Source organism: Podarcis pityusensis, assembly GCF_964106645.2.
Source record: "Podarcis pityusensis genome assembly, chromosome: 10".
Classification (NCBI taxonomy): Eukaryota; Metazoa; Chordata; class Lepidosauria; order Squamata; family Lacertidae; genus Podarcis; species Podarcis pityusensis.
In genome coordinates, this window is record NC_138035.1 from 40,138,762 (window position 1) to 40,165,846 (window position 27,085).

Sequence of the window (27,085 nt, forward strand, 5' to 3'; positions counted from 1 at the left end):
GCCCTGCCAGACTTGAGGTTATATTATGAAGCGTCATGTCTTTGTTGATTGAAAGAATGGATGAAGTTAGAAAATAATGAATTATTGGATTTAGAAGGTTATGATAATAGATTCGGTTGGCACGTGTATTTATGGTATGATAAAAAAAGAATACATAAAGGGTTTGAGAACCACATCTTTAGAGGATCTTTGATTGGAGTTTGGAATAGGTATAAAAATGTATTAGAACCAAAGATTCCACATTGGTTATCACCATTAGAGGTTATGAGTATTAAAAAGATAAATATGAGCGGGAGATGCATAGCATATGAGAAACTATTAAAAAAGGAAGGAAATAAGTGGAAATAGAAACCATATGAAGAAGTAAAAGAATATGTTAAGGATTGGCTGCATTATTTTCAGTTAAATGAAATGTTTAAAAAAGAGGTTTTAGAGAGGGGATATTCTGAAAAAGAATCTAGATTTCAACAAGAAATCTTAAACAATGAAGTGAAAATTTTATCTAAAATGTATAAAATATTGTTGGAATGGAATACTGTGGACGAAGAGGTTAAATCTGTTATGATTAGTTGGGCTAGAGATTTCGGATATAATATTGAATTTGAGAAATGGACTAAATTATGGAAGGATGGGTTAAAGTTTACAGCTTGTACAACGATTAAGGAAAATGTTATGAAGATGTTATATAGATGGTATATAACACCAGTAAAACTGGGTAAAATGTATAAAGTGTGTAATAAATGTTGGAAGTGTAAGGAGACAGAAGGAACATTTTACCATATGTGGTAGGAATGTAAGAAGGTAAAAAGCTTCTGGGAGATGATCTATAATGAGTTAAAGAAAATGCTGAAATATACTTTTGTTAAAAAACCAGAAGCTTTCTTGTTGGGAATACTGGATAATGAAATTAGCAAAAAAGATGTGAAATTAGTTTTGTATGCAGTAACAGCAGCCAGAATTTTGCTGGCACAGAAATGGAAACAGGAAGAGATGCCCACAAAAGAAGAATGGAGGATGAAACTGATGGAATACGCAGAAATGGACAGATTGACGGGGAGAATTAGGAACCAACGTGACCAGAGATTCTCCGAGGACTGGAAGAAATTTACAGAGTATATCAAAAATTTCTGTGATGAGCAAATAACGTTCGTTGGCTTTCAAGAAGCTCTGTGAAATTACTGTTAGAAATATTGTTTTAAAAATATGATGTGATTAAGAGTATTTGAGTGCAATATAATATTGGGAAATGTGAGACGAGGATAAAAAATAAACGGAAAATTATCAGACTAGCTGAGGGAAGTTCTGGAAAAAGGGTTTAAGTTAAAAATGGATGTATAATTTTGTAAAAATGTTTTTTTTTATGGAAAATCTAATAAAAAATATTTATTAAAAAAAATGTTTCACAGCCATTTTCAGTAAGCTAAGAGAGCACTTGCCTCACTCCCGTAAATTTCCTTCTCATTTCAAGATTATCTGATAGCACAGAAAATAGTGAAAGTGTTACGGAGAGAATGTACATGTACTTGCTCCCTTCTTTGTAGAGTATACTGTTTAACCTGTCTAGATAAGGAAAGGCTATAGTGGTTCTGGGATATGGGTAACAATTCTGTGCTGAAGAATAATCTACACGTAGATGCATCTGTTGTAAACTAAAAGTAACATCAAATGAAAACCTAAATGTATGCCTGGATAAAAAGAGAGATGTTTTGGACCTGTGTTGAATGAGAGATTGAAGGGTTATATCAGGGATCTCCAAACTCTGCCCTCCAGATGTTTTGGGAGTACCATTCCTGACCACTGGTCCTGTTAGCTAGAGATGATGGGAGTTGTAGTCCCAAAACATCTGGAGAGCCAAGTCTGGCTTATACTGTATTGAATAAGTAACAGAACCTAGGTCAATTGAGAGATTCCGGAAGTAAGAACAACCCTGGGCTTACAATGCAGTCCAAAACAGCAGTAAACCCCACAGAGTTATGGGACTTGTTCCCAGGGAGGGATAAATAAATCATTGGTTTTTCAGGACAGGACTGGAAGCAACCGGTTGAAGTCACTGAAATAGAGATTAAACATGAGCCATGAGTAAAGCTTTGGTTAGGAATGAACTAAGGCAAGTTCAATCGATATTGCAGCAATCTGTTGCCCTTGGATTGTCTTCCATGGAGGTTTTCAAGAAAAAAATTAAACTGTGAGCAAAAGGGGCTCCGGGAGGGAAAGGTGTGGAGTGTATGTATTTAGTCAAAATAACATCATTGCCCAGCGCACTGTAAACCTTAATATTTTCAGAGGAGAGAGAAGGGAAGTTATATCTCTTTCTGTACCTGATGGAAACAGATGTGCATTGTATGAGTGGGCTGCACTATATTCACAGTCATCTTCTAGCATATGGTAGACAAATGGTTAGGGCACTCTGCTTGGGGGAAGGCGGAGGTTTACTACAGCTGAGACCCTCTTCACATTTGCAATCTGTGTCCTGATAGGGAAGCAACCCGAAACACAACCACAGGGTGATGGCTTCACCTGGCAAATTGGGCAGGAGGCATACACCTGATTTCTCTGGAAATGTTCAGCCTTGAGAGAGGGGTGGCAGCAGTTTTCATTAAATTGCTGGAAGCAGACAGTGGTGTTTACATGACACGCAAATTATGCCCTTATGCCACAAACCTACATGCAGTTGCATTCCAAGTGGCTACCATGCCACTTTGTGCAAGTCAGAATTGACCTCCTTTAAGACTGAAATAAGCTTCAGAATTGAGGACCCCTGCTCACTAAGATGCTATTCATTTCACTGCATTGCCATAAGGATGAGTGAATCTATCTGTGTTGCTTTATCAATTTTCCAATCTTATATTCCGTTCACCTCTTTCCTGCAGGACTCGGAGATTATTATTTTTTTAAAAATGAAAATCCTCATTTAAAAAATGTCAGCATTTTAGGGTATATTTCTCTGAAATACGCACATTTTTTATGCAGCATTGCCTAATCTGCACATTTTTGCAAGCAGTTTCCCTGAATACAATACATGTTGTTTTCACTGATAGATAAGCTTTTCACACACATGTATCAATATATGCATTTTTGTACTCACAGTTTTGGTTGGAGAACTGTATTGCAGAATTTGGGAGGTTCAAAATTTGGGAGGTGAGCTGCATTTATTTGCGCATTGTTTCACAACATACTGAAATAAAATCAAACTAAATTTGAATTCCCCACCATTCTGTTAGCTGTGTTCCCCACCTCCTCCATCCTCTACTGTTGGAGGCAGTTTGTGTTTGGGTACCAGTTTCTGGAAACCCCAGGAAGGAAGAGTGGTGTTGTGCTTAGGTTCTCCTTGTGAGCTTCCTCTAGGCATCTGATTCACCACTGTGAGAACAAGATGTGGACTACATGGGCTACTGGCCTGATCCAGCAGGATCTTCTCATGTTCTTGCATGATCCCTAGCTGTGGCTTAGTTTGTCTGTCACTAGTGACCTGAACCAAAGCTGTGGTTCTAGTTTCACAGTGTCTTTAGACCATTGAAACTAATAGATCTAAGCAACAGAGGCAGCGCTTCACATGATGAATGGGGAACCAGATAACCCAAGTCAGTTTGGAGCCATTAGCCCAGGGTAGCTCAGTTATCCTTCATCACGCAGAGCACTGCTTCTAAAGACTCTCATTCATTGCAAGTCCAAAGCTGGGCGCATGACAAGTTTAATACGGCGTCTGTATCTCGTCACACCTCTCCTTCAAGAAGGTCGTGAATACCTGTTTGTCTAAGTGCACTGAGGGATGCCTGCAGTGTGTAATGGGAATAATTTCCACTGTAAATGCAGGGAGGAAAAGTTTAATTTAAGCACAGTCTTTCCAATTATGTGTAAATGGCAGGAAATCTGCTTCCATGCCCTCTTTGCTCCAGCTGAAATGACTTTATAGTGTGTGTTCTCAACATAAAGGTTTATTGGGCTGCAAACTGTCCACTGCTGCCGTCCGCTGGCGGGGATTGTGCTGTTCAATTCCAGCTTAAAATGCCTTGGTGCTGATGATGAACAACGCCAAAAACAGCACAACGCGGAATTTCATGGGATGACCAGAGGAATTTCTGCTATTGCAATGTATGCGAAAATGGAAGCGGAAGCCACATCAAAAGGACTTGAGATTGCCAAGTGAAGCCTGAGCTACTTCCCTACTGATGAATCCCTAATAAAAATTATCTGGAAATTGACTTGGCGTGTACCACATGCTACACCTTGAACATGAGTATGGGGAAACTTTTTTCCAAAAGATTAAAAACACATTTTTCAATAAGAGAGTTTCACTGTCTTAAATTTATAACTCTAGTCTTTTCCTTTCCTCTTCCATGTCTTATAAGGAAGTCTGGAAAACTGCTGTATTTACACATACGAATACTAGTACTTTCTATTATCCTTGCATGTAGGTACAATAGCCCTCTTTAATGTACAAATTGATGGCTTTACAGCCATTCTCTCTTAATCATGGTTTCAAAACAACATCTTCCACATGACTCAGCCCACAAATTTTACATTAAAAAAAACAAAAACTAAAGCATTTTACAAGCTACTATTCTTCAGGCTCCTTTTCCTTTCTCTCCACCCCCTCCCATGTGCAAACATTCCCAGTTTTCCAAAGTAACTGTGGACATGTTTTTGGCAGAAGTGAGGTGCAATTAGTAAATGGTTTGCAAAGGCATATCAGTGTTGAGTTTACGGTTGCAAGCAGCGACAAAGACTCTCGCCTTATAAGCAAACAATGCTTTATAAAAATCCATTTGCAATAGTTTTGTTGTTGTTTTTTAAGCCATTCTCACTTAGCGGGTTGTCTTAAAAAATGGAAAGAGCTCCAAGCCTGAAGTTAGGGAGGCTGGTGAAGGATTGCTAAATCTATAGCTCCCTGGGTGGATGGCAGACATTTATAGATTGCCAGACTTATAAAGCTAGAGTGACCATTTGAAATTCAGCAGGTACTAGTGCGCAGGCCACACACCAGAACAACTTGGAAATGATACAAGTTCTTACTGAAAAAACACAGAACTCATGTCTCTCTCTTTTTAGCCAATCTGAGGAGTCGGGGGGGGGAATACCCCCCTGGCTCTGTCACATCCCTAAAGCTGTTTAACTCAACCCAAGCTCTAAAGTATACAGTGGTACCTCAGGTTAAGTACTTAATTCGTTCCGGAGGTCTGTACTTAACCTGAAACTGTTCTTAACCTGAAGCACCACTTTAGCTAATGGGGCCTCCTGCTGCCGCCGTACGATTTCTCTTCTCATCCTGAAGCAAAGTTCTTAACCTGAGGTAATATTTCTGGGTTAGCAGAGTCTGTAACTTGAAGCGTATGTAACCTGAAGCGTATGTAACCCGAGGTACCACTATACTCTCTAAAAGTACACATGGCAAAAGGAGAAGAAGGGTGTTTTTTCCCACCTCCATTGCCCTGCCCGGGGCTGGTCCAATACATTTTAGCACCTGAGGCAGATTCCAAAATGTTGCCTCCCTTCCAGCCATGGAAGAAAGGTTGAGGGAAAAATCTACATCAGGAACAAGGGAAAGAAAGATTGACATCAGGATCAGCTACCCCTGTGGATCCAGCCACTTTGCCTCATGGGTGGTAACAGTGGACTGTGGGTAACAGTGGACTGTGGGAGATGTAGTTCTCCCAAGGTTTCATGGACTAGCTAGACACAGAGGAGTGGTGGGAGGCACTAGCTGGGGAACACCCAAAGGAAACCCCAGAGGAGGAAGTCACAGAGCCAGTGGATTGGTTGTGGGACTGCAATGAGCGGTCAGAGGGAGCAGACTGGGAAGAAGATGTGTTGAAGCTGAAGAGGTAACAGGGTTTAGTGAGCAGGGAGAAGCTGTAGCAGAGAGCAGTCAGAGGCAGGAATGGAGATTGGAGAGGAGGGTGCCAAGAGAAAGAGATCCGGCAGGCTGCTGAGGAAGCCTGGGAGTCTTCCCCTCCTGTATGGCCAGCTTCTCACCCTCCTGGTCTCCCAGAAGATGAAGAGGAATGAATAGGGTGGAAGAAAGGGAGACAAGATGTAGGAGCCTCAGGTTGCTGGGGAGGAGAAGACTTAGGAAACTGTGGGAAAGCAAGGAACTGCCTCAATGGGGCAAGATCTACTGGTAAGAGTGGCCATGCTTACTCAGGCTGAGCTGGTTTTTGTTTCTTTGAATGAAGGGTTAACTTCCCTGACATCTCATGAGTTATTACTCACCTGACCCCGACCCCCGTCCTGACCCAAGGGCTGCTATGATTTTTAACAAATCTGAACAGGAAAATGATTCTGAGATTTCAAAGCTCAGCTGAGGTGAGCTTTTACCATGAGCAGAGGGCAAACCATGTATACTACCTTGAAGTTATTGGAGAAAGAGCAGGATATAAATGCAATAAAATAAAATAACAAATCTGTGGGCCTTGTTTGTGGTGGTGCTGTGTCCTGGTAGATTGTGAATGCTTGGTGTTACTGTTTTCATTCAGGGCACTTCCAGGAGGGGACCTAGTTTGCAAATGGATCCTTGAGATACCACAAACAGGTGACTGACAACAAAGGATGTTTATTTATTTATTTTTAATGTCGGAATGCCTTTCACACTGAGGGCCCCTCCAGACATCCTTTTTTACTATACAGTCGTACCTCAGAAGTCAAACAAAATCCGTTCCAGAAGTCTGTTCGACTTCCGAAACGTTCGACTTCCAAAGCACGGCTTCTGATTGGCTGCAGGAAGCTCTTACAGCCAATCAGAAGCTGCTGAAGCCCCATCGGACATTCGGCTTCCAAAAGAACATTTGAAAACTGGAACAATCACTTCCAATTTTCACGGGAGCTGGAACGTTTGACCCCCAAGGAGTTTGGGAGCCGAGGTACAACTGTACATTTATGATGATGGGTTCATGGTAGTTTTGGAGCAGTTACACCTGGTCCTGCCTTCAATTCTGTTGATGCCTGAAAAAGTTTTGAGGTGGACATAATGTTTCATTTCCAACAAGTGCATGTCTCATAACTTCCTGCTGAAATCCTGTAGCTTTTCATACCACAAATGTTCCAAGTTTGGGGAGGGGGGTGCCCCACTTTTGTTGTACAAGAGTGCCCTTCCAAATGACAACAATGTGATGGCACTGGGGAAGCATCACAAAACAACTAATAAAGTGCAAGGATGGATGGATGGCCCAGTATAAATCCACTACCAGTTATGCCCCTGACATGTTGCAAAATATACCATATGAAACAAGAGAAAACATAGCAGTCTAGAGGGGTCCTAAACAGTAAGAGAAACACCCATTGGATCCAGGTGGTAGTTTTATTGCACATGAACTTCTCTCACTTCCTGTCTCAAGTTTGGGGTTGTGAGGAAAATGCCAGCAGGAGCAGGCCTGACTGAATCTTGTCCGACTCAGTCTCAGTTTCAAGCCTTCCTTTATTTCAATTAAGTTTGAGTTTGCCTTTATGAACTTGGGAGCGTGAGTGCTTCTTTCAAAGAGGCTAACATTTCGTTCATCCAAAGGAGCTTGGAATGTGGCAGGGGAAAGGGAGGAGAAATAAATCAAAGCAGATAGCAATTTGCCAGATGTAAAGTATTTTTCTTCATTCCTCCTCCCCACCTCCCTTCATCACCAACACACACATACTCTCTTTTTCTTTTTCTTTTTCTTTTTTTTTTTTACTATCAGAAATTTCAGAATGTTTGCTGACATTTTAATTCTTCCTTCATCTTTCAGAGGCACTGACATGTCATCCAGAAACAGAAGTTTCTCTCTCTCTTGCTCTCCGTCTCTTTCTCTCCTGCTGAAAAAAATCAGTGGGAGTTTTCCTTTGAGTCCTTGCAGCGATCACTGAAACTCAAAACACACACACCAATGTGTACTGCTGTCAGTTTAAAATTGTAACTCGGTTTTAACTGCAGCAGATAGGCTTCAGACTTCCCCAAACATTTTCCAGCTCAGCTCAGGTTGAAATTGGCTGAATCCTCCACCTTTGCCTTGGGGCACAGACTAAGGTTGCACAATCCTTTTACCTACTTTTCTGAGACATAAACAGGATTGAATATAGCGGGACATCATTCTGGATAGACATGTATAGGTTTCACTCGAAGAAATATGCCCAATAGTTAAGGACAACTTCATAGAGGTATCTTTAATACTGGTGAAGGTACAAAGCAAATAAGAAAGGTATCATTCCTTAATAAATTATGGGTTGAATTCTGAGATCCCATGGGATTCACAGAACACTCCTGCTCATGGATGAAAGGAAAGGTGATTTTTCTGGAGTCTATCTATCCCTGGCGCCCGCTATATACCCCAAAAGTGGTTGGATCCCCTACACAGCTTGCTAAAATGTTTCCCTTGCAGCACTGTCATAACAAATGCATTTTCTGTGGGAATGTTCGGGGATGCAGGAGAGGATATATTGTCTGATTATATCCTTATCCAACTTGTGTTAACAAGTTCCACAATTTCAGCAGAGTAACATTCCCCTTATTTTAAACTTTGCAACGGATGTGTTTACTCGGGCTCGCTAAAGCCTCTATAATAACTGTTCTGGTATTTTCCCCTTATTCCCTCATAAAATATAAGAGATGACACAGTCTTTTACAAAAGTATAAAAGGAGTTTACTCACATTCTGTTCACAATCAGATCCCAGAAGGCGGACTTAGCTTAATGAAGTAACACACACTTGGAATCTATCTCATAAGAAGACAGTCCCTTTGTCCTCTCTTGGCTGGAAGTCAAGAGGGCATCTTTGGCTCAGTCAATGTTGTTTCTTCGATGCATGTGGTGAAAGAGAGAGAGATGGCTGCCCTGCCCTGTGCTTTTGTCATTACCTCCACAGGTGAGGCCACACCCACCTCTAGTCACATGCAGAGGAAGTCTGTCCCAGCCCAGAAGGAAACAGGAAGTTTACCTGCTGGCTGGACAAACATTCCTCCCCATGTGTAAACATGTTCACTCTAGGAATGTTCTACTTGCCTGCTCTTGTGTTTCACATCCTACATTTTCCACCAAAGACTACCTGCTATTCTGTGAATAAGGAATTCTGCATTGACACAGCATTGACACCAAGCAACGTATAGCAGATGTGCTTCTTTAATAGGTTTTTATTCTTTTTTGCAGGTTTTACAATCATATTTCATCAACCAGTACAGTACAACATATTTGGCTATTTTTTAAGAGGGCTTCTGGAGACTGGCACATGGTGGTTCTATTTTGAGTCCTCCTACATGTTTATGCTTAAAAATGTGATTGTTAAATAGCATATCAGGCATCTGGCTTAAGCGGGCTCCTTTCTATCTCCTGATCGGTAGCAATTCTTCACACAGCAGCTTATGATTGGGTCCTTTAAATATGGGAAATAAGAAACGATGGTGGGTGGGTGTTTTTCTTCTTCTTCCTTTTGCCTGAACTCTGAAAAAGAAGGACATTCTCTTACATTACATGGCCCAGGAGATGTTAGCGGTATGTTCTTTGGCTTTCATTCGTAGAACTGCAATACTGGAAGACCTCCGTTCAAATTCCGGCTTGGTTTCAAATGCATGTCCATTGGTGGTTCCAGAAAGTAAAGAGTCAGTGAAGAAATTGTTGAGGGGAACATGGCTGAATTGGCTCTGGTGGTTTGAAAAACCCGAGTACCCAGAATCTGTCCGAGGTGAATGAGAGTAAGGGGTCATACAAGAGGAGGTCTCCCGTGGAAGCATGCAGGAAGTCACCACCGAACCGCTCGCTGCATTTCCTGCCCACAAATTATTCTGAATCTGGAACATATAAAACAAAGAAGATTAAATGTGCACAATTGCCGCCACCCCCCTCCTTAACATAGCTTTCTGCTTCATTTGGTCCATTTTCGGGCAATCGGGTGACACATCTGCCATTCACGGAACTGCAGAACATTTATTTCTGTGGAAATGACAAACCTGATGCCAACAGGGGTCCAAAGGTTTGCTTGTTTAGGAGCACCTTGCACAGCCTGTACAAAAATGTTCAAAATCAAAACAGGATAGGTTTCCAGGGAAAGGGTTTTTGTGGTTGTAATCACAAGACTGTGTGACAACCAACTTTTCACCTGGCTCCAGTGAGAGCAATGTGTCCATGGAAGCTGATTTATGGGCATCAGATTGTCTTCTAGGAATAAGCCCTGTGTGCTCAAAAGTCAGCTGAATTAGAGGACCCCTGCATCCAACATCCCAAACTGTTCCTGCAGTTCCCTTTCAGTTCCAAACGTACAGGGAGTTGAAGTTCATTGTGCATCTTTCAGTGTGAAAGAGATGCATAATTCTGCCCTTTGCACCTAAAAGAGCCATCAAGAGCCATCTAGCTGAGCATCTTGTTTTTTCAAATAGTCTCCAACAGATCCTCTGGACTTTTGCATCAGGGCATCAGTCCCAGCACCTGATATTCAGAGGTTCGTGGGGGTACTATAGACAGCAACCAGTAAGAAGTAGGCCCCATGGATTTCCTTAATTTTTAAAGCTGCCTAACCTAGTGACCATCAACACATCTTGTGGTGGTGGGTTCCACAAGCTACTTATGCACAGTGCGAAGAAGTACCTCCTTCTGTCTGTCCTGAACCTGCTGCCAGTCAACTTCTTTGGGTGACTCCGAGTTCTAGAATTATGAGAGAGAAAAAGTTCCGTCTGTGCTCTCCTCCCCATTTGTCATTTTATAAACCTCTATCACGTCAAATTGTGGGACACAGATGTCAGTCCTGCACCTTCTGCCAGTCATCTTTATTGACTAAATTGTGCATGACACTGTAAGCATGCAGAGATGTCACAAGAATTACTCGTGTATCCTCTCTGCTGCTGCTGCTGCTTTTTGACATGCAGAACAAAAATAAAACAATTTTGCAAAGTTGCTCTCGAGCATGATATTCATGCTGCTGAGTTAGAGGGCTTTCCTCACCCAATTGAACTAGTGCTGTGATTCTGTTTAGACTAAATGCTCTGCTTCCTGGAATGCCAGTCACTCCTACGGACACAGCTCCTGGGGAACCAATTCATCCCCAAACCAAAATCCGAGTTTCACATTTCTATCCTGTCTTGCACCTGGCCACGTGCCACTCCTGTTACTATTGCTTAATGATGTTTCTATCTGACCTTTCCTCAAATGAACAAAAGATGCATGCATTCCCACTACCCACCCTGCTTTATCTCACAACAACCTTATAAAGTAGGCTAGACTGAGATATAGTAACTGGCCCAAGATGACCCCCATGGACTTCAGGGCTGGGTGAGGGCTTGAACTTGTTGTTTTCTAAATAAAATTAGGCTGAGGAGAATGTGCGTGCATGCTCCCCAAACTGAAAACACCATGAGCTGTAATTTTGTGGGAATTATGAAACCAATGCAGAGGATTTCTGCTTCATCGCATAAAGAAAGCAAGTGTAAAGTGAAATATATTCTGAAAGTCCATGGGAATTTTACTTCATCAATCTGATTTGCTTTTAATAGAAAGTAAAAGTAAAAATTTAAGAGCCCTTCCTCATTATTTTTTTAAAAAAGGATATATGAAAGAGAAATAGTGTGTGCTTTACTGCTGTGTCAAATCTTCTCCAAGTTAAAGTTTTGCTTTATGAGGAGCTAAATGCCTTCTACCATTTTTTTCCTGATGGATGTTTGCAACTGTTCTTACCCGTTATTTTCCTAGTGAATGTGCCTATGAAAGGGGCCTCATTCCTTAGCTCAAAAAGTTAGGTATGTGTGCAGCTGCAACCTTATATTCTGATCTCTGTGTGGAGGTGCAAGCTGTAAAAGTCCAAGCAGAGCTGCAAAAGGACAGCTTATCTCTCTGATCTGGCCTCAGACCCAGGCCTGGACCAAAGAGTGAATGGGGACGGAGGGGTGGGAGGAATGCCAAGTCATTTTGTCTAAAAGCAAAACAACGCAGATTCATTACAGTTGTGGCAGGACAAATATGCCCTCAAGCCTTTGTTTTTGCAGATTGTCTGGGGTGGGGGGGAACAAAATTCCAAACCAGGGTCACCTTACAGCGGTTCTCAACCTGTGGGTCCCCAGATGTTGTTGGACTACGACTCCCATCATCCCTGAGCTCTGGCCTTGCTAGCTAGGGGTGATGGGAGTTGTAGTTCAACAACATCTGGGGACCCACAGGTTGAGAAAGGCTGCCCTCCTAGTCTCCCATACAAAGGAGGAGTGCCCCCCCACAACATATTTAGCTAAAGGTGAGATGGCCTCTGCAAACATACCACTGCCCATTCATAGGGGCCTTGGGGGCATTAGGGCAGTGTGACCAGCTCCACCACACTGGGCGCTGAACCGAGGGGTCTCTGTAGGGCATTGCAACTATGACATAGTGAATTAAGCAGAACAGAAGGCAAGAGCCACAGATCACCACTGGAATTTGAAAAACCAAAATCTGAATCTTCTGGCATGATTGGGATTCCAAAGCACAGGTGCAGAGCCTACAAATCCTGTTTCAGAAAGCTTTTGACGTTGAATATTTGCAGTCTCATATGAACAGCCCACAGGCCCATCTAGCATTATTTAACCTGGTATTTCCCCCCCCCCCATCCTGACCAGCAGTGGCTCTAAGGATTTCAGACTGGGGTGGGGGTGGGGACAACAGCAACAACATTCCCAGCCCTGCCTGGGGATGTCAGTCAGTGTAGACAGCACTGAACAAATTGGACTATTGGCCCAACGTGGTGTGAAAGCAGCTTTCCTGGGTTCATATGACGCGATTCCTCCAGCAATGTTGCATCCCAAGTTTTTGTCAAGTGGGATACTTGGAGTGCCAAGGAACAATGGGAAGATGTTGGAAGCATGTGAGGGGAGGATTAAAAGGAAAGAAAATGGATCAGTGGACCAAATTATTTTCATGCCAAAGTAAAAGGGGACTAAATCCTTAGAGAGCCAAAAGTTCCTGTAGCAACGTGTGCTTTAAGTTCAGCCAGGCAAATGTTTTCCCGTGTTTCATCATCTTCCTATCCCTTTAATTTGTCTTGAAATGCTAGAATTTAACCACAAAAGTCATGTCAAGCAAATAAAACTGAAAATTTATAAAGTTGGCAAATAGGTTGTTTAGCTTTTCTTTACTTGAGGGAAACGCAATCATCAATCTGATAACAAAAGGGTATCCAGCAGAACTCTCGTTGCTTGGTTTGCGAACGTGATGTAACTTTAAAAGTTGTGATCCTGTCTGTTTCACAGCACTACTTAAAAGCCTAATTCTCTGTTCCTCAAATTAGCAATTCTTTATTTTAAGTGGATAGGTAAAGATTTGCAGCAGGTTGACTGTTTAACAAGATATATGCTGTTAAGTTTCACTAAATAAATTCCTAAGTGTAAAATATATATTGGAATTTTAAAAATAAATACAGCCCTGTTTTACAATACGTAGAAAACATCAGTGCCTCTCCTGGAATGTAGGGCAGAAAGGAGACAGTACTTGAATTTAAAGAAAATATTTTTCCTGTGATCTGTGTAGTATATAAAAGGCAATTCAAGGCGATTCTGAATAAGCCTATACATAGATCTCATCTCTGGTTTCTGTTAACATCACAAACATCTTGAGTTTTGCTCTTGTGGTTACTGTGAAATCACTAAAGAGCCCTTCAATATTTTTCCTTACTGTAGTACATGTGTGTGAGTGGCAGTGGGGATGGGGGTGGGGTGGAAGCGCTGTAAAATTCAATCAGATTAGCAAACACATTAATCAACTACAATTTTAGTTGATTAATAGACAGAGGTAACTTTAATCTGTGAGGGCACATATTAATTTGTGAAGCTGTTTCGGCTCCTATGTGTTACAATATCAAGAATGAAACAGAAAATATTAAAGTTTTTTTTTTTTCTTTTGACAAGGCGGTCATTTTTCTTAACAGCTAGTAAATTATCACCTCCTTCAGTATTTCAGATGGCCACCTACGTTGTGGTAACTTGCACATTTATTTAGATGCATTTGATCAGAGCAATCTTATACATGCCAACCCAGAAGCAAGTCCCATTGAATTCAACTGGGCTTACTCCAGGTAAGTGGATATAAGGATCACAGCCTTATACGGTTAAATAAACTACAATTTCTTTAGCGCTAATTGATATATTTGCTAGTGGACAATATAAATAGGCAAAGACTAGCAAACTTATACTAGTTAGGCTTCTGAATTTGGCCTGTCAGGTGCAGAGATCTGTTATCTCCAGCCCTTGGAATGAATTAGTTCAGCTGAACAAAGTTGACTTCCAACAGCTTGCAGCAAAAAGCACAAGTACAGGAACAAAGCTTTTAACAGCTGTCTGACAGACAGAAATTAAACAGGATAAGTCTTTTCTAGTATGAAAATACAATTATGGGGAAAGCTTCATCTGTTGCCATTCTGTCTGTCAAACTTCTTTTTACTTGTATTTGGTTTAGATTTACTTTTGAACCCTGAACTTCAGCACATTGCTTTGTAACATTCAGAATGCAGGGGGGGGAGGGCGGTACTAATTTTTTATGAACTGTAAAAAGTTATAAATTTGGATGGACATGAACTATTTCTTTTGTAAAAGGATGGGCCTTTTAAAAACAAACTTTCCAAGCCCTGGTTATCTCTGATCTAAGCACTAATGATCTCTTAGCTGCAGTCTAAGCACTAAGCACCACAGTACTAAGATCAGACATCTTATTTTCAGAGTTTATTTTCTCTCTTTGCGCTGTGGTACCTAGCATTTTCCTATGCAGGTAACATTTTCCATATCTCTTACCTTACCACTGTAGGAACACAGGAAAAAAACTTCTGCCTATTCCTCAAAAGCCAGCAGGCACAAAAAGCCTTTCTCTGCTCTTTAAAAAGCTTATCTCTAGTCCAATTTAGCTGCTACTCTTTTAACATCAAAGAGGCTTATCTCCATTCTAAGCACTGCAGATTTAACAGTATTGTTCAGCTATGGCCCTTTAAAAATGTCGCTGATACAATAACCACTTTTTGTTGTTACCACTGCAGACACTCAACCGCGGCTATGTACACACTACACATTTAAAGCACATTTCCTTCCCCAAATAAACCTTGAAACTGTAGTTTCCAAAGGGTGTGTGAAACATAGCTCTGTGATGGGTAGACTACAGTTCCCAGGATTCGGGGAAAGGGGTTAATGTGCTTTAAACGTATGATGTGTACACAGTCCTGATCTGCCCTTGAACGGTGCAGTGCTTTCAGTTTCTCCTCTTTTAAATAGTTAGCATTCTTTGCCTTTTTTCTTGAAGTGCCTTAAACATGGATGGACAGCTCTTTCAAGCAGAGTATAACTATGATATGTGCAAAATGCATTCCAAAGCAGACACTTAACCCCCAATGGTATTCTGACTGCCAACTTCTCCTGCTTGTGTCACTTTTACTGCAGCCTCCTGAAAATGTTGACGGTGATACGACTATGTCAATTTTGAAGATGTTGAACATCCCTTCTCTCTGAAGAATTTAGCAATGCAGGATAGCTGGAGTTGCAATCAGGGCATCAATCAACCAGGGGAAACTGAAACAGGGACCCATAGCCAATTGAGAGATGATCAGAAAATCTATATAAATGAAGGAATATCCACTCCAGTTCTCAGCATGGTAGGTTGCTTCTTTGTTGTTGTTGTTCTGGGTTTTTCTTCCCAAAGCCTAATTGCTAAATATAAATCAGATCCTAGTTCTCTCTGCTTCTCCCAGGCTGCTTCAACTGGAGGAGGGAGAGACCCCGTCAAGAAAGGGGTTGGGGGGAGAGAACGCAGGAGGAGCATAGGGTGAGGCTGCAGTTGCTCAGCGGTGAAGGGAAAACATTCTGCATATCTTATTTTAAAGAATTCTCTAATGTGGATTCACTATTGGAACTTAGGATGGTTGCAAATTGCTGTACCTCAGTGTTTTCTTATCTGTGAATTAGGAGCAACATGATCAAAGTTGTTTAAATACGATGTATTTTTAGTTTGTTTGTTCAAAATTTTAACTACCCTCCAGTTATTCTGCACATGTGTGTGCTATATGTATTTGCTTTGCCAGACTGCTTTTGCCACCTAAACCATCAGCTGCCATGCCTTTCTACTTCCTTCTTTCTGCTTGCCGAACATCAGAATCTGGATTCTGTTGGCTCTGCCACTGTTTACAAAGCTGTGCCCCTGAGCACCTGGACTCTGCCCCACTCATCCAAAGGAGTCTCTTAAGTTAGAGGTTAGATGTATGACCCTTTCCCATGTATCCATGTTATGCTGTATCTCCTGAAAGGTCCTTTCAGTATGACACAGGCTGAGGATTCTGCCATTCTTCTGACCAGGAATCAGGACCAGTCAGGCTTTATGTTAAACGCACACATTTAATGTACACATTTCTTTTTTTAAAAAAAATGCAAATAGCATCTGCTGTTGGAGGGGCAGGACTAATAATGAGCAGGATCACAGCAGGAATGGGGGGGGGGAATTAAACCCTTTCCTCCCCTGAGGCTGTTCTGAAGAAAATTCCTGCTGGGTACATTAGGGGGGAAATCCCTGATAGGCAGCAATGGGGGGGCGGAGAGGTTGGTAGGGTCTTAAGAACTACAATGGGGTGGGAAAACTTTTCTGGCAGATGAGCCAGATGTTCATCTCCCTACCACCACCTGTCAAACACCTGATGTCACTATGATATCAGACCACACTGGGATTTGATGCCCAGGTTGTCAGGACTTCAAAACACAGCACAGGGCTGTATGAAAGCCCTGTTGCAAAGAGCCCTATATTGCTCTTTGAACCTCTGAAACCCATCATGTATAATGTCAGATGTATAGCAAGTGGCTGTGACTTGCCCAAAATGGCTTCATGGGCCAAATGGAGACGCCTGGGAGGTCATATTTCTCACACAAACAGGAGGTTCCCCACCCCTGAGCAACAAGATAGACCAGTGGTCTGACTGTGTATAGATAGATGCTCAGTGTATAGACAAGTCTCCTAACAAAACTTGCAAAGGGGGTTGATGATGCAAAGGCACATTATACAGTACATACTTGGAAGTTAAAATGACAGTAGTAGCCTTTGTGTCTTGCAGAGTCAAGTGTTATGCAATATCAGTAGTCTTGGGGGACTGGTGCTGTGCAAAATATTCACTGTATGACCCTACCCAGACTAAAGGGCTGTGGTCAGCACAAATCAGAATGGTTGGTTCCAAGAAGGATGGGGCGCCTCTGTAGTTATTTGTCAGCTTCGTGCAGAACAAAAACATATTTTAGTCAAATGCCATGTGGTGTGTAATATGCACCATATGGAGTATTTAATTTGAGCATGTAACTCTGATTATTGCTAATGGAAGTCCCCCATGTGTGCTCTGGTCATAAAGGGCCCCTATGTGGAATTAAGATGCAAGGTTTAACAAATAGCACATGCAGATTTATATAGTTCCTCACACCCTTGCTTTTTGAATCAGGAGCCCCCAAAGTTGCCCCACTGTTGGGAACTTTGCCATTGGCTAAATACATCAAATACAAGAAAATGCCTTCTACCAAGTCAGACCATCTAGCTCAATATTGTTGACACTGATGGGAAGCTACTCTCCAGGGCTTCAGTCTGAAGCCTTTTCCTGCCATACCTGGAGACACCAAGAACTGATCCTCATTCCTTTTACTTCAAAGCATGTGTTCTTTTGCTGAGCTGCAGCCGTTCCTCCAGTGCACATAAACTAGATGAGCATGTTCCCCAATCCTGATGACACAAAGCCAGCTATTCTGTTCCGTTTGCCCTTTTCAGGAGAGATGTCATCTTCTTACTTTAGCCACTTTGAACAGGAGTGAGGAGTAAGAGCAGCAGCTCAACTTCTGCCTTCCTCCAGTCACTTGCTAATGCCCATTTCATCACAACGCCTTTGCCTCTGGAGTCAGTAGATGTTATCTCTCAGTGAGGGAGATTTGGCCCAGGTTCCTCCAGCTGCTGACACCTACCTTCCTCAGTGCATTTTTCTTTAAGATCTACTTATTATTTTTTCCATCCAGCTTTTCCTCCAAATAGCTCAAGGTAGTACAAATGGTTCTCTCCCCACCCCATCACTACTTAGTTCAGTACCCTTACCATGAAGTCACATCATGCAGCTAAACGCTGAAGAGGTTGCAGCAATTCAACACCATGTTCCCAATGGGACTCTGCCACTCTTTGGACAAGTCAAAATGGAGTTCTTATCAGCATCCACTACTAAGAAACTCATGCCCTGTGACATCCATGTGTGTGACACAAGACCTATTCAGGCTTACTGGAAGGAAGAGCCGACAGCTGGGGCAACAGGGCTGCAGGACAATGGATCTAGCCTCACATCCCAGGTTGCGCATTCCTCCCAGTTTCTTTGGAAGTGGGGAACCTTTAGCATCCATGGAGACTGCATGTATACTTGAGGACCTAGGAAGATCAGGATACCAGGAAACGGGGAAAGGCCATAGCACAGCGGTAAGCATCTTCCTTGCAAGCAGAAGGTCCAGGTTCAATCCCAGGAGTCTCCAAGTAGGGTTGGATGAGACATTTGCCTGAAATCCTGGAGAGCTACTACCAGGCAGTGTAGGCAGTATTAGGTAAAAGGTAAAGGACCCCTAGATGGTTAAGGCCAGTCGAATTTGACTATGGGATGCAGCATTCATCTCCGCTTTCAAGGTGAGGGAGCCACTGTTTGTCTGCAGAAAGCTTTCCAGGTCATGTGGCCAGCATAACCAAACTGCTTCTGGTGCACAGAACATCATGATGAGTGCCAGAGGACACAAAAACACCATTTACATTCCCATCACAGCAGTTCCTATTTATCTACTCATGCTGGTATGCTTTCAAACTGCTAGATTGGCAGGAGCTGGGACAAAGCAATGGGAGCTCACCCTATCACATGGATTTGAACTGCTGACTTTCTGATCGGCAAGCTCAAGAGGCTCAGTGGTTTAGACCACAGTGCCACCTGCGTCCCTTCAGACAATACTGAGCTAGACTAATGGCACCTTGAAGATCCCATTTAGGCCAGGGCACTGCAGGATCTAAATATTTTTCAGAAATAGCTAAAGACATGCTAAATACAAAGGCATGTCATGATGAGGATCAGCAAACCACTGACTTTGCAGGCTTTGGTGATCTAAGTGAAATATGCTGCTGTTGACTGTGCTATTCTGATAACCCTGCCTAAATGGATCTGGAGCTCCCACTGCCACAACCCCTTGCTAAACTCAGAGATTTGGGACTCAGCTTCTTCTCCCCCACTTTTGATTCTCTGCAACTACCCATGTTTCCTAGACTCAAGCAAAGATTCCCTGAGAACACAGGAAACTGCCTCTGACCACTGGTCTATCCAGCTCCATACTGTCTACATTGCCTGGCAGTGGCTCTCCAGGGTTTCAGACAGGAGTCTCTCCCAGCCCTATCTGGAGATGCTGGGGATTGAATCTGGCACCTTCTACATGCAAAGCAGTTGCTCTACCATAGAGCTATGGCTCCCTTCCAGTTCCTTCAGCCATTCCTGAGAGGAACTCTGGATTCCACTCTCTCCTATGCCACAACATTTACCAGGTTGCCATTGGCATGCTGTTTTCTCCATCTGACTTATTGCTCGGCTACTTGGAGGAAGGATGGACACACAGGCATAAACAGATAAAATAACAGAAATTGTTCCTGAACGTCTTCACTTAAGAGCACATTCTCACAGGGCCCTTAATTATATGTTTTTAGTGTACTTAGATCTGGGCACAAATTGCTTTGCATTTGCTATTATATTACCGTTATTCACTCATGATGGTTTTGGTGTTCTTTGATGCTGTGTTATTTGTGCTGAGATTGTTTTTGCACATCTTTTTGGTTTTGTAAGCCACCCAAAGAAAATGAGATAATAATAAGTGAAATTCAACTAAGATTTATTCTGAGTAGACTCACTGAAATGAACTAATATGACTAAGTTAGGCCCGTTAATTTAAATAGATCCGCTGTGATCACAAATGTTTAAATGCTTGACAGTAATCACAGCAACAACTCTGAATTCTGTGGTCCCATTCAATCTCTATTAGTGTGTGTGTGTGTGTGTGTGTGTGTGTGTGTGTGTGTCTTGAGATGGATGCCAACAACACAGAGAGAAGGAAACACACAGAGACAGAGTGCAACTGAGAGACTAAGAGATCCAGAACTTTAAGCAGCTCATGTTTTGACATCTATAAGCTGTTTTTGTTTTTTGTACAGCTACTCAGAATGTTAAGCATGTTATAATAATTGTTTTTTAAATTAGATGATTATTATGATTATCATTATCATGAAAAACAGTATCATACATACTAGAGATCATGGGACATGTACCGTATTTTTCGCTCTATAACACGCACCCGACCATAACACGCACATAGTTTTTAGAGGAGGAAAACAAGAAAATAAATATTCTAAACGAAACAGTGGATGTATGATTTTTGTGGTTCATGCTGTGGCCACAGACATGTGATCTGATGGTGAGTTTGGGGTAGCCCAATGCAAAAATCCTGAGGATCCATGTGGATCCATGCTTTGTAACCATGTTTTTGCACCACTGCAGCCCCAGGCAACAGTGGGTGCGTGATTTTTTTGGTGCAAGCTGTAGCCATGGACATGCTATGTGATCTGATGGTGAATTTGGGGTGACCCAGTGCAAAAATCCTGAGGATCCATGTGGATCCGTGCTTTGTAACCACATTTTAAGTGGGAAGGGAAGGAAAAGCACTCAAGGGACAAGGAACACGTGTGGGGTGGTGGAGAAGGATGCTGTTAATAATGCAGAAGAGGGGTATAAGAGGAGAAGGCTCCTCTCCTCTCCTGCTTTGCTCCTTTAAAGAAGCAGGCTCTATGTCCCTCTCTCCTCCCCACTCAGCAGCTCTTCTCCCGCTTTGCTGTTTCAAAGCAAGCCACGGAGGAGGGAAGGAAAGGGAACCATGGATCCTCTGCTCACGACTGCAACAGATCCCCCCCCCCCCGCCATCCGTAGGCATTCGCTCCATAACACGCACAGACATTTCCCCTTACTTTCTAGGAGGAAAAAGGTGAGTGTTATGGTGCAAAAAATACGGTAGCTTTTGAGTGTCCAAGTGTTCAGTAGGAAGATCAAGTGTTCTGGAAATGATTTGTCCCACAACTCCTTACACCTGGGACACCTCTGAGCAGGCTGATGGCAATGTCCCAGGTGTCCAGAACCTTGGGACCTAGTTTACAGGGCACCTGCTCTTCCTACTGAGTACTCAACAGATGGTGAATGAATAAATGAATGAATGAATGAATGAATGAACAAATGAACAAATGAACAAATGAACTGGATCCCAGTGGCTGCCTAGATGCCCAGAATGAATGGGGAACCTGAGACCCTCCAGATGTTGTGACATTCCCAAGTCCCAGCTCCTATCAGCCTCAGCCAGCAAGGACACTGATCAGCAATGATGGGAGTTGTAGTCCAACATCATCTCTCAAGGACCACAGGTTCTTTGTCCCTGTTCTTGGACTTGGAGCCTGTTGAACAGCCCCAGGCCGGTCACTCAAATAACCACTTTGCATTTAAATACATGGGGAGCTATTCCGTGCATTGCCCAGTTGCAGAAATGTAACCTAAAGTTCACTTGGGTTCCTTAAAGGTGGTGCTTTTGGAGAGTGGCTCACCCTGACAATCTGCTATGTTGGCTGCTGCTAATTCAGGCTGTGATTTATATAACATATAAAATTGATGCATATGCATTCTCGCTCTGCCACATGTTCACTGATGGCAGAGGGAGTGATATTGCAGATGCTGGTCTTCTATCCCAGTGTTCAGCATTAGTGTGCATACAGCAGGGATCCTGATTACGTACACACAGTTGTAGACATGTAGGTCTCTTTCACACTAACACTGAACATCCAGATGTTAGGGACAGTGGAGCCCGTAGGAATTTTCCTACTCCCCCCCCCCCAGGCATATCTAGTATACGCATATGGCAGGGGGAATACACATATACCTAGAAATTTCAGGAAATCAGGCTAACTGTGCAATTCTATACATGCCTACTCAGAAGTAAGGTGGATATACATATGTAAGGGGCCATAGGATTGCAGGCTAAATTTCAAAGCTCACACTGAGATCACAAAGTCACCTGCTGTTTGGCAAGTGCCACCCAGTTGCCACCAATTGTGCTGCCATTTTCCCCACTCTGGTGTTCCCAGACTAAATACTTCTACCTGGAAGTAAATCTCGTGTATTTCAGACTTTAAAAAACAATTAACATTAGCTTTACGATTACAGCAACGTTAAATTCTGTTTTAGTGTGAGGTAGAGGTAGATAACCTTTGGTTAATTTTATGACTTGTGAGGGGGCCTAAATCACCTTGAAGAATTGGCCAAATTGGCCAAAGAGAAAAATGGTTCAAATGCCAGACAAATAGCAAGTGCCTGACGTTTTACTAGCTATCCAACTTTGTGACTTTGGAAAGAGTTTAATGAATTTCCTCCAAACTGTCTTTTTTTAATAGGAATACATTCCCACAATATTCCAACAGCTATTTGTTTATCTTTGTGAACACTTCAGCTGCTCTGATTACAATGCCTTGTGACATTTACAAAGGGGGGGGGATAAAAAATGTGTGTTAAGGAAAATAAAATTATACAATTAACGGTCGGGCACAGAAAGGAATAAAAAGAAAACAGATGGTTGGCTGCAATTACTGTTTTTATAGAATTCTTAGTCAAGCAGAGTATAAGTTGCCAAAAAAAAAAAAAAACCCAACTAGAAATACTGTCTTATCATACTACAGGAGGTTAGATTTCTTCTAATAGTTAACAAATGCACTGAATCTAAAGAGCAAGATTGTACAATGGTTTGATCATAAGTGTAACACATTTACCATCTGGTTGCCTTTCAAGAATTTGTACTCATCTAGAAATTCTATTAAAACGCTTAATATATATTATAATTAAATCATACCTACAAATTAGGAAGCAATCATCCTAGTCACTGAAACTCCTTACAGCTGGAGAAACTCCAATGAACACATGGAGCTCAGCTCCCCTGACATGCGGGGCTGTCCCATTCATTTTAGTGCATGTAGGGCTGTTTCTTGGCCTCAGATCAGGAAGGAAGATCAGAGTTCCTCTCAAACTAAAAAGTACATCTTGTGCTTACTCTCTCTCCCCAGTGGATGTGACAGATTTCCATGCAAGAACCCCATGGTACACGCCAAAGTGCCCCATGTGGCTCTGGCTTGGGTGCCAACAATGGCCAAAATATGAGTTGATTTCAGAAGTGTCAACACAGAGAGCTTGCAGTTAAAGAACCAAAGCTTTGATATATTAAATACCTGTGGGTAGCTATCAGTCCTCGGTAGAACAGATATGTCATAGGTGGCAGCAAAATGACTTTTGGCTTGTTGGATTTGCCCATACCGTTCCCTCTTTCTCCACTTTGCCCTTCGGTTTTGGAACCAGACCTACATCAGAGAAGACAACAATGGTTAGACTACTCAGGGGGACGACCTGAGGCAAAGGGCAAGATAACATACCCCTCCACAGCTGGCAGCTGAATCTTACTTCAAGACTTACTTTTTAAGTTTAGAGAAAAGGTGAGTAAGAGGCAACATGATGTAAGTTTCTTAAAATATGCACGGAAAGGAGAACGTGGCTAAAGAAAAGGTTCTTTCCCATTAATAGAATCCTAGAATTGTAGAGTTAGAAGGGACCCTGAGGGTCTTCTAGTAAGGTAAAAGGTAAAGGACCCCTGGACAGTTAAGTCCAGTCAAAGGCGACTATGGGATTGGGGCACTCATCTCGCTTTCAAGGCAAGGGCACTGGTGTTTGTCCACAGACAGCTTTCCAGGTCATGTGGCCAGCATGACTAAACCGCTCCTGGTGCAATGAAACATTGTGATGGAAGGCAGAGCACATGGAAATGCCATTTACCTTCCCACCACAGCGGTACCTATTTATCTACTTGCTCTGGTGTGCTTTCAAACTGCTAGGTTGGCAGGAGCTGGGACAGAGTAATGGGAGCTCACCCCGTCACGGGGATTTGAACCACCAACCTTCTGATTGGCAAGCCCAAGAGGCTCAGTGGTTTAGACCACAGCACCACCCGTGTCCAACCCCCTGCAATGCAGGAATCTAAACTAAATCATACATGACAGATGGCCATCCAACCTCTGCTCTAGAATTTGTGAGCATCCAATGAAGCTGAACATTGGAAGATTTAGGACAGATAAACAAAAGGATTTCTGCACTTAGCACATAGTCAAACTATTAGACACACTCCCCCAGGAGGCAGTGATGGCCACCAATTTGGAGGTCTTTAAAATAGGATTAGACAAACTCATGAAGGAGAGGGATATCAGTGGCAGCAGGCCATGATGACTATGCCCTACCTCCACAGTTAGAGGTAGCAATGCTTCTGAATGCCTGTTGTTGAAAACCATGGGAGGGGACTGTGCTCTTGTACTCATGTTATGCTCACTGGTTTCCCACAGGCATTTGGCTGGCCACTGCAATAACAGGGTCCTGGACTAGATGGGCCATTGGCCCAATCCAGCAGGCTATTCTTATATTCTTATCACCAGTGACAGTACCATGTCCCTCTGCCACAACTGAGGACAGCAGTCTGGCTAAGGAGGTGCTGTTTTGGCCGCATGGCACACACAGCTCTGTCCTCCATCATCTAACCTCCACAGCCTGCCCCTTAGCTCCTGCTGCCTGAGGAGGCCGTCTCAAACTGCCTAATGGCCCAAGTCAATTATACAACACTGGTGCTGGAAACACATACAATCTGCTACCAGACAGAATAGGTAAAAAGGTAAAGGTACCCCTGCCTGTACGGGCCAGTCTTGACAGACTCTAGGGTTGTGCGCTCATCTCACTCTATAGGCCGAAAGCCAGCACTGTCCGCAGACACTTCCGGGTCACGTGGCCAGCGTGACAGGCTGCATCTGGTGAGCCAGCGCAGCACACAGAACGCCGTTTACCTTCCCGCTGGTAAGCGGTCCCTATTTATCTACTTGCACCCGGGGGTGCTTTCGAACTGCTAGGTTGGCAGGCGCTGGGGCCCAACGACGGGAGCGCACCCCGCCGCGGGGATTCGAACCGCCGACCATGCGATCAGCAAATCCTAGGCGCTGAGGTTTTACCCACAGCGCCACCCGCGTCCCTCACCAGACAGAATAAGAGATCAATAAATTGGTGCCAATTACTGCAAGGGTGTCAACCTGAATAAAATATGGGGGGGGCAAGCCCCACATTCAATCACAAGACACGGTGCACACAAACACCATTTGAATGGCAATGCCTATCAACTTAGGGGGGAGGCTCAAATATTTTCTTGGGGTGGCCAAAAGGGCCTTGGCCCCTAGGAGTTGGCTCCTATGATTGGCTGGATGAATCGTCTAACTCTGAATAAAACAGCTCATTCAATCCTAATGTAACAAACATCTTATTTTTATTGTCTTGTGGTGTTTGGCTAGAGGAGAACTCTGAGACTGTGACTGATCTGGTAAAAGCAGCAGCAGATTACTGTCTTGTGTAGGACTGAATGCTCTGGCAGATGCTGAGATGGCAGCCCACTGTCTCCTGGCTTCGTTCAGATTTCATATTCTGAGTCACCCTGTTCTGAGTTCCAGCCCTCCCATATGTTCATGATGGATCAGGTTAACCTGTCACCACCACACTTTAAAAAGGGCATCCCTTGGTTACTTCCAAAATCCCTTCAGGAGAGTTGACTGAATGCCTTCCCAAACAATGTTATTGGTGGAAGGGGGATGACCTAGTTTAAAAAATTTAGAGCAAGCAATCTAAAGGCCAAGCATACTTTATGGTGATCTCTCTAGTCTAGGTTTCTGTGACTTACATATTTTTTATATTTATTGGTTTTCGGGTATTGTTGTCCATTTAAAAAAAAGAAAAATGCTTGAAATGGTACACAAAATGGATAAAGTTACAGATTAAAATATTGTCATAGCAGTAACATTTACAAAATGTGAATATACCCCTCAGCATGATGTCATTTCACATATAACACATTGGGGGGGGGGGTAGCATACTGGAATAAACATTATTTCATAGTCCACCAAAGACAATCAAAGATGGAGCCAGGTAGGTCTCTTTTAAAAAATTAGACACATCCTTAATTTTGCTACCACAATGGTAAATGATGGGAAAGCTCCTGCTCCTCATATTTCATAAAGTAGGGGAGGAATTAGGAACCTGTAATGTTGGTTGGGTTAAGAATCCAGATGTTGTTGTATTCCAGCTCCAGCCAGCCTGGACAACAGTCAAGGATCATGGGTGTTGGAGTTCAGCAATGGGCCACAGGTTCCCCACTTCTGATGCATACAAAGGATGCTTTCACTCCATCAAATAGTGAACTCAGCTAGTAAGTGCCACCAGGATCAGGGAAGTCCCTAGGTACTTAAAGAACTTGGGCCACAGGTCCATGGCATAATATCTGCATATGCTAATTTTGATGTAAATATGTGTATGGGGAATTAAGGTGGTGGAACTCTAGCGTCTCATCAGCAAGGCACTTTGCAGTGCCCTGAGTCTTTAAAAAAGATTGAGTGGGGGCAACCTAGAAGGGAGGACTAAGCATGCTGAGCACAGTGACCATTGAAAATGAAAAACAGAAGAGTGGAGTGCTTTCTTAAAAGGAATGACAAGTTTCCAAACTATCTCCAAAGGCAGCACCATGCCTAATACGTTACAATAGTCCACAGTAATGATGTGGCGCTCCTGCACTTGTGCTTTGCCCTTGTTCACTTCTGGAGAGAGGAAGCTCCACACATATCAAAGAATACTTACATTCCGTTGAAGTGAAAGGGGAAGCATTTGTGATCAGAGGAGCTCCAGACAGACAGACAGACAGACAGACAGACACACACACACACAGAGCTCCTGCACCCAGAGAAAGTCATTACAGTGCGACAAATGTGCTTGAAACTTTAAATCGTATCACTAGTCACATATTTATATAAATTATTGCCAAAAGGTTGTTCATGTGAGTTACACGTTATTACCATAGCATTTGTTGCCAAAGCTACTCCCTCCTCTCACTCACCCTATTTCAAAGCCTCTGAATAAATAAATGGATCCTGTTTCTTTCAACAACAACAAAACGCAACTTGAAACAAATATCAAAATAGCATTGTGGTGTCAAATGGCAGGGAGGTTGTTCTCCTCCATGCCACAACA

At 42.8% G+C, this 27,085-nt stretch overlaps 1 protein-coding gene across 2 annotated transcripts in view; it reads right to left on the reverse strand.

Annotated features, from left to right (window-relative positions):
• Nucleotides 1-9,103: 9,103 nt before the first annotated feature.
• ALX1 (ALX homeobox 1) overlaps nucleotides 9,104-27,085 on the reverse strand; it is a 30,795-nt gene continuing 12,813 nt past the window's right edge. Inside the window, exons 3-5 of one of the 2 annotated variants that reach the window (XM_080971512.1) lie at nucleotides 23,218-23,346; nucleotides 10,537-10,593; nucleotides 9,104-9,743 (exon numbers count right to left, since the gene is read on the reverse strand). In XM_080971512.1, coding sequence (XP_080827638.1) covers nucleotides 9,423-9,743; nucleotides 10,537-10,593; nucleotides 23,218-23,346 — 507 coding nt within the window. In that variant the 3' untranslated portion in view covers nucleotides 9,104-9,422. The remainder of the gene's footprint in view (nucleotides 9,744-10,536; nucleotides 10,594-23,217; nucleotides 23,347-27,085) is intronic. The other variant, XM_080971513.1, reaches the window with a different exon arrangement.